This window comes from Polyodon spathula, chromosome 40 (genome assembly GCF_017654505.1).
Source record: "Polyodon spathula isolate WHYD16114869_AA chromosome 40, ASM1765450v1, whole genome shotgun sequence".
Classification (NCBI taxonomy): Eukaryota; Metazoa; Chordata; class Actinopteri; order Acipenseriformes; family Polyodontidae; genus Polyodon; species Polyodon spathula.
Window position 1 is genome coordinate 178,275 of NC_054573.1, and position 8,471 is coordinate 186,745.

The 8,471-nt window shown below is 39.7% G+C and overlaps 1 protein-coding gene and 1 long non-coding RNA gene across 2 annotated transcripts; one reads left to right on the forward strand and one right to left on the reverse strand.

The window, feature by feature from the left end:
- Window positions 1-2,758: 2,758 nt before the first annotated feature.
- Window positions 2,759-3,900, reverse strand: gemin7 (gem (nuclear organelle) associated protein 7). Its single transcript, XM_041236214.1, has 2 exons — window positions 3,801-3,900; window positions 2,759-3,500 (listed from the first exon to the last, which is right to left on the reverse strand). The coding sequence occupies exons 1-2, from the start codon at window positions 3,867-3,869 to the stop codon at window positions 3,096-3,098; spliced, it is 474 nt and encodes a 157-aa protein (XP_041092148.1). The 5' UTR covers window positions 3,870-3,900; the 3' UTR covers window positions 2,759-3,095.
- An 80-nt stretch (window positions 3,901-3,980) lies between these two features.
- Window positions 3,981-7,861, forward strand: LOC121304814. The gene is made up of 3 exons (XR_005948003.1): window positions 3,981-4,731; window positions 5,521-5,602; window positions 7,083-7,861. It is a non-coding gene; the product is annotated as an uncharacterized LOC121304814 (long non-coding RNA).
- Window positions 7,862-8,471: the final 610 nt, after the last annotated feature.

Below are 8,471 nucleotides of genomic sequence, written 5' to 3' on the forward strand. Positions count from 1 at the left end.
AAAAGTTTGAAATCCTGAAAGACACTGGGCAGCCGGTCCCAATCAGGGCTTGATGTCAGTTTGGTGGGTATAAAAGCCAGTTTAGTGCCGGTCTTTCTAATCAGTTCCTGTGAGGTAAACAGCATTGTTTACAGTACAATCTGGCCTTGAATGTGCCGACCTGAGCCACTGTTCACTTGTCTTAATGCAAGCAAAACACAGATTAGTGTTGCCCAAGGTGAACCCACTCTAATTACCTGGAAGACATTGTTCCTTGCCAGGCGGCCTCTGTATAAGCTCTTCGAATAACAAGAGAAACGTTTTGCCAAACACACAGGTATTTGGTAAACACATCGGGAGGGCTCTGACTGCCACAGCAGAGAGACGCACACACTGGGGCAGCGTGGAAACACTTGGAAGTAAGGGCCTCTCATCACACAGTAGGCCATGGATCAGGTTCATATTTCATCAGCATCGCCAGGCCCTCATCATTGGCTGCACTACACCTGACACCTGAGCATATAAACCAACAAGCTCTCTGCCTCCCTCTACCAGAAAAAGCCATGTGGGGAGATTGTATTAAACTGATAATATTTCAATAATAGTTTCATTTTTTTTTTAACTTTCCTAGAGTCCCGGCTGCTCCAGACTGGGGGGGGGGGGGGGGTATTTAATTTTTTTTTTCATTTTGCCCTTGAATATTGTTTGGACATATTAGTCCAGCAATGACACATCCCATTGACTTAAATCCAGAACCAAATAGTCGACTCAGATATTAAAGAGAAAGTCAGAGTCATTGTGAAGCATGTGGATTCAGATGGACAGAAGTGCATTTGCATTAGCAATTCAACATTTTAGTTTTAAAACCCCCCAAGCTGTTTTAAACTGCCCTGCACGGACAGCACAGTGTTACAAAACAGCGCATTCACAAACAGAGCTCCAGACATGATCACATGCATGGTTTGTGAATAGTTTTTTAAGTGGAGACTAGTTAACCTATTTGACTATTTTTTACCTATTCAACCCTGTCAAATTAGTAATCATTCTACGATTACATTGTAGCTGTCCTTATGCTGCCATTTCCTCTTGATTCAGAACAATTACAATGACAATGTAATGTAACCGCACTGCCAGCAAAGTTCATTTGAAAAAATGTGTTATATTTTCCGGGTATAAAGAATCTCTCTTACTGCAGTTGTTTTTCATGAGAGGGTATAACCTCGGTGTCACCAAAGGGTGACTGGTTCTCTTTACAGCATTCCAAAGGAAGTTTCCATGGCAACCAGGGTAGAATTAAAGAAACATGAAAATGAACTTACATGATTCCGTACAGACTGATGAAAAATATATTATTTCTTTTTGTAAGTAATTTGAAATTAGCCCTTGGCAACACAAGCCAGTTCAGCCACGCCAGTAGGAAGCTGCCTGAATTATTTAAAAATCGATTATTTTAATAATGGAAATATTTTTCTGGGAAAAGCATTAGTATAAATGATTAAAATTTTTCAAGGTTTCCAATCTTCTTACCATGCGTTCATATTTATTACTGTGCAAAACCGTACATTTTAAAGGAAGTGAAAAACAGTAAACAGGAAGGTTTCCCAGCGAAGGACAGAATGTACTTCCTGTTGTCCTAGGCAGTGGTGCAACCTGAACTCGGTGTGCCAGCATACCCCCCCCCCTCAACCGCTCCGCTGGATGGATGGACAGCCCACAAAAAGGATGTTTTTTGCTTCATTCAAGTGGCAGAGTGCCAGGAAAATAGAGCAGTGTAGAGAAGATGTAAGAGCTTGTCTCTCGTAGCCCTTGGATCACACCCTCCTTCAAGGCTTAGCAGGAACCAGGTTAAGGAAAACAGAAATTGATTAAAGACGTTTCTTTCTGAAGGGTCCCTGAATAATCCCTTTTCAAAGCCTAAGCATCCTGTGGGGTCTGTAATTTTACAAAATCAGAGCTAGATCAACAAAATAGATCCCTGTGACATATCAACTGTGTGACTATGTAGTATTGCAAGTTTAAAATACAGACAGGCAGACAGGGTGCCTCTATATACCCCAAATTAAAAAAAACCCTGAAAACATTGTGTTTCATCAGTTGAACAAGGGATTATGAAGATAAATTGAAAATATGCAAGTAAAATAAATAGGCAAACATCCTCTCTGTATCCACCAGATTACATTAAACTTGATAGAAAAAAAAAGTCCTTAGCAATTATCATCACAACAACCTAGTTATTTAGATAATCTCTAGATTTCCTCGTTTGTGTTTTATGAAATTCGACATGGTTTTCACTGGATATCATTTTTAGTGATGAAGAGTAACATGTGCAAACATTCTCGTATTTTACAATGTGTCACTTTCTAATTACTTGGGCACTGAAAAGTGGGTTTAACACTAGCTTGTTTAGGAGAGCCATATACACACAGCAAACGTACAATACCTCCTCTCTATTTATATTTGGGACCAGAATGCAATCAATAATTATTCTTATATTCACAGTAAGGTGAGTTTAGGCAGCACAGACTGCCCTCTGGTGGAAATCTAGAAGTGGTGTAAGTTCATCATTTTTGTAACAAGGTGGTTCTGGGTGCAGGTAGAGTAGTGTCTTCCCCCTGTTGCAACTGTATCAGTACAGGTGACATATGCATGTCGCACTTCTATACTTTGTATTTACAGTAATGCTGGAGCTGGGGGCATGTAATATAGGTTGTATGTAGTAGAGCTATTAAGGTTTATTTACTGATTTTTGGATAAAATAGGAGTTGACAAAATAAAACAAACAGTAATCAACGTATTTTATTGTGGTACAGAATATGATCATAACAGTACACCAGTCTGAACAGGATTGATTCCACTTGTATCCAATTAGAGAGAACTTATCAAACACAGGTTACTTTATGCTCTCTGTTTAGTCAGTAAATGTCCATGTAATTCATAAACACGCAGTACAGATTTTCAGGGTAGAATGCCCCTAGGAGGAAACCGGGAGAGTGGCTGGTGTTCCTATTGGAACAGAACAGGGTCAGAAGTCGCGTTAAGGGTTCAGGAGAGACTTAACATGTACATAGTTTAAATTCAGCCAACCAGCTCAGAAACTGGTACCCTCTCCATTCCCTTCACATTTTACTGGAGTCAATTTCAAAAGAATAGGAGATTACGTCCGGGCAACGTATCAGCGCCTCCTTTTGCACCCCAAGCGGGGTCTCCAAATCCGCCACTTGGAAGTTTAAAATGTCGATATCCGAGGCTTGGAACACTGCATCCACTTTCACCTTCTCGTACATGGTGAACTTCACGTCTCTTTTAACCATGGAGATCAGACTCCGCAGGTAACGCTCCCGCAGAACCGAGCGTGCTCTCTGTTCGCTTTTCAGATCCACGCAGTCCACTGGGTCCGAGGCGGAGATGGTAGACGGGCACAGAGCCTGGTAGCGGGCCGAGCTGGGGTCGAATCCGCGGCTAGAACCATCCGGGCCGCGGGGCAACCTCAGCACACGCACTGGCGTCTTCATTACAGCCGCCTACAGTAACCAAAAACGACACTTTAAATAATGACTGTGCTGTTTTCAAAGATTGGGCAGAATTCAGGCCCCCGAGAAGAATCGACAGAGGTCTACGAATTGTACCCTGCTTAACGGTAGCCTTTAATAATAATAATAATAATAATAATAATAATAATAATAAATAACAACAACAACAAGCAAACATAACACTAGCCTCTCTCTTCAATATTTCACTTTTCACATATATATATAGAATACAATTATTTGTCTTAAATATCAACCATGAAAAGAAAACGATTACAAAAGCTCAAACTTTACCAGCAAGTTTCCTCGGTTGTGTATCATATAACCGTACCGTGTTACGTAAGAGAAAACAACGCTGCACATTAATCAGTTCCCCTTGTAACCTGTTCCGATTTTATTTATAGACTTTGGCGCCATCTGTCAGTAAAGCGCGGAACAACAACCCCTTCTTTTTGCCTCAGACTGAAACCGGTAATACCACTCCTAACCCTAAACTCAATGGCCTCCTCCCGTTTGCAAACTTTCTTATGTTCTTATGCTAGAATCTGGGGATATACAAAGACGTATAGCTGGTGAATTCGGTTGTTTTCAGACTGTGGACACGTTATCAAATCATTAGGTTTGGGCACCACAACACGAGCGATTTCTTCAGACGCATTTCAAATGATCAATACATTCATTGATATGCTCAGTGTGTAAATAGCTCCCCTGTAATGGTCACATTTCATTGTGGTTGTTAACTGTGTTCGGGAAAAAAATGTTTTATTTTTGTCGCGTAGTGCCTTCAGTTAGCTGTGTGTATTTATTGATGTGGCAGTGCATAGCTTGCAGAGTGACGAGACACATGTGTTGAAGTCACTCTTGTCCCGTTTCATCTCTGCCCTATCCTAACACCGGAACACATTTCCTGTTTCTATTTTCGATTCCCTGTGAAGTGTGCCTACTCTTGATCTTGTGATGTGGAAATTCAACTTTAAAGCCTTTATCTAGAGACAATCCCCCCCCCCCTTCTCTACCATAAAAAAACGAAATACTGAATTATAAATCGGGGTGCCGCCACTCAAATCAACCCCCGCCCAAACGAAGAAGAAGCAGAAAAAAATAGTGCTTGTGATGTTTTTTTCGTCCTCCCAGACTTCAAAAGAAACACCTCTGACTCCAGTTTCAGAAAAACATCTAAACAAAAACAAAAACGCAAATTTCATGGGCTGCCACACTGCACATGGTAAGTAGTTTCTTTCAAAAGATGTTAATAAAGCAAGAGCATCTTTAATTAGGTAAATCTTTCAAGTCAGAACCCCGTCAGGACATCAAAGTGATTATTTGTCACATGTTTTCTTAACACGTCATCTGCCTGTCGGGACACTTGTGCCCTCTTGTGGTTGAATATGATAAAACAGGAGGAAATCCTGTGTCAATGGCAGGCAGCACTGCAACAATCATTAATGGTGAAACCCCTCGCAACTGGGATATAGTTGATCCAGTTGTGATGAAAGTTGAAGTTCAACTCAGATTTGTGTTAAGATACCAAGCCGAAATACGACCCCATCGTGACCACGTCAGCTCCGGGTTAATCGACATTTTTAGAAAGCGTGTTCGGTTTGGAGCTGTCTTGCGAATGACTCCGTCACGATGCAGAAAATTCACTTTACCCGAAGCCGATCTGAAGAAGATCCGATACAAGAAGAATATCCGATCACCCCCTTCTTGTCAAAGCGAGACTAGTTTGAATTATTCTCCAGGGTAGCCCCAAATGTGTCAAATTAGGCTACTTTGAAACTAGGCTATTTTGGCTTGGGAGCCTAACAGCTGCATGCCTCAAGACAGGAAGGATGAAGCTCGGGATTTCTGAATGATACTTGAATTGTTAAAAGGTTTCCAGACACACGTAGACTCTGCCAGAATGTTGGTTTTGTGGGTGAAGGGCGTTTTTCATACATGCTTTTCTTTGACAGATGTGGATGAGAAAGTCCAGCTGGAATTGAATACTTGCCTTCCTCTCTATTGCTTTCAGCCACATAAAAAGATGATCTCTCAATTTTGAACAGGAACGACCCTGTCTGTGCCTCAGATCTCAGGAGCTGGCCTCACCAGCGGTCAGTTCTCAGTTGCTTTCATCTTTGTTTCTTTTTTTTTCTGATCAGGCGAGTTCCCTTTTTGTATTATAAAATAACCTTTTTTTTTGAACTGCTGGAGATTATAATACTGCTGCTTCTGTGTTCACTACCGGACACATTCATATGTTTATTTTTTTTTATATTTTAAGGAGACTCGTTAATTCTAGGTTCTGTTTTTGAATTATTAAAAGTTTCTCTATAACATGCCTGCATTTGTTTTGTCTTTGTCTTTGTTTATATCTTTTGTTTCTAGGTCTACTTTCTGCCGGAAACCAGCATTGGCCACAACGCTGCCCTTACACAGATTCATATAGAGTTAAAGAGCTGCATTGTTTACAGCACACCCACTGTCTCATCATTAGTACACTGGAAGTCATGTTAAAATGACAAACATGCCCCATATTCCCCAGGTCACTGCTGTAAATGAGAATCTGTTCAAATCATGTATCAATTGGTGGGCGACCTCAATCTACTATAATATATGGTGACTCAGATGAAGATATTCTCTCATGGCGATGGTATTAAGGGCACTGTGCAGTTCTGTTTGGATGCACTGATAAACCGGAAAAGGTCTTCATGCCTCGTATCTTATATTAATATCTTCTTTTTAAAATGGTGAATCAAGAGCAACCAGACTAATCCCAGGGCTAAAGGAGCATGATAACAGGTTGAAGGGAGTTCATTTATTTTGCTTGGACTAAAGAAGAATTAGAGTGAGGACACGTCCTCACACAGAGAGTGGTGAGGGGATGGGTTACCTAATCATGGTGTTGATACTGAATCACTGGGATGCTTTAAGACCTGACTTGTAACGCTTTGCTTCCTGAAAAATGACACGCACGATGGAACTGGATGGCTTCTGTACATTCATACATTTTCTTTTGTCACAACATGCAACATTTATGGGTTTATTTTTGTATTAGTGAAATTGAATGGTAAGTTTGCAGTTCACCAGGGTGGATACAATACTTTACAAAGCTATGCTTTGCTAAGCTTTTCTCATGGTTTACTGCTGTAGCTTGTATAAAGTATGAACTATTAGAGTCTATACTAGTTGCATGGCACACTCCTTAAACAAAATGGATGATTTACTACTTTTGTAATAGCAAATGACCTCAAGTATGAGTTTTGTAAATGCATACACCTGTAAAGTGATTTCTTCCTGTATGAGCAACTGTCTGTTTTGCAAGGTCAAAAAAAGAATGTAATTATTATTGCTGTGCTCCTGTTCTCCTGAAGTACTATTTAATTGGTTTAGTCTGCTAATTTTCACGAGAAGGTGTGATTCTACAGGTTAAAGACCAGAGTTCTAATTACCCAGCACAGACTTTGCATGCCAGTTGAAATTGGAGAGATTAGTCTTTTTTCATCCTTGATGATGTTTGTTCATTGATCTGTCAAAGGGATTCTACTTTCATGGAAATTAAGTGCAAATAATCTTTTTTTTTTTTTTGAACAGGCCCGAGCCAGCTGCCGACAGCTTGAAGTGTAAGAGTAACCATGGCGACTGCAAGGAAAGGCAACCTTGGTTCTCCTTATTGATTGTTTGTTTCCCCTGGTCTGAATTAAACTGCTGACTTTGTGCTGTCAAAATGTAAAATCAAGAAAAGACAAAAGCCTACTGTCGCCGGCCCCTGACTGCAGTGGATTTCTTTCAGGGTGGTTTTGAGGAAATAAGCAAATATTGAAAAGAGGATTTCTGTGGGTTATTATTCCCTGTGCTATGAATCATTATTTTGAGTCACATCTGCAGGGGCTTAGAAATGTAGGACGAACAGAATCATTTTGTCCAGTTTAATATGAGATTGAACGCGGTTCCCTGGGGTACCACAATAGCAAAACCTATAAAAAATGTATTTTAACACTAAGATTTCATTTATGTCCATGGTCTGCATTGCATTGTTCAAGCTCACTTCCAATGGTGCGATACATTAATATTACACACGTCTAGAGATTGTACAAGAAAAGATTTCTTCACTTACCTAAAACATTTTGAAATCTATAAATAAGAAAAACACTTTGAGAAAAAGTAGGTCAAATCCTGGTGTAGTTGCTTGTGTCTGCAAATAAATTGTGACATTGGAACCTCTATTCTGACCAGCAAAATACAGTAATCACTTTACACTGCATTCAAATAAACTGTCTGTTTTACAATTCGCATGAGTAAGATGATAAACATTGTATTACTGTAGCTTTCATCAGGCAGCATTATGATAACATCTTAATAAAGTTATCCAATGTTTAAATAAAATGATTTTTGTGAAGATAATATCCTGTCTGTGTATCTTTACCTAACTGTCATGATTTTTCTATTGTTTCTTGATGTGCTGACCATGTTGTATTAAGGTTATGTTTTAGTTGCAAGAATCCACCTGAGTAAAACTTATTGTCTTTATCTGTTGTGCAGGAGCCATGAGGAATATTCTCACAACGTATAATGTTTCACATCCCTCTGTTCATTTTAGAGCTTGTATTGTGCACATATTTATAGTCTTCACTGTGTTATTCTGGGAAGAAGAAGAAGCAATTGTCTTTGTTTACCTGGCTTAATAACAATTGTTCTTCTACCACTGAAGCAACTCCTGAAAAGACTCCTTGAAGTTGAATTTTTGAAATGTTTAGGAGTCTTCAGAAGCAGTCCCTCCAATGGTTAAAAAATGATGTCTGGCAAATGACAATCTCAGCTAAATCCATAGAGAATGACTAAGCGGTTCTTCATTATTTCCATAAATGGTCTCTTCTCATAACAAACGTAAGTGCTAAATATTTGCTTAACCCAATACCCTTGCTGAACACATCAATGTGTTACAGTAATAACCCTCCCCCATGTTCGGTGTATTTAAGTACC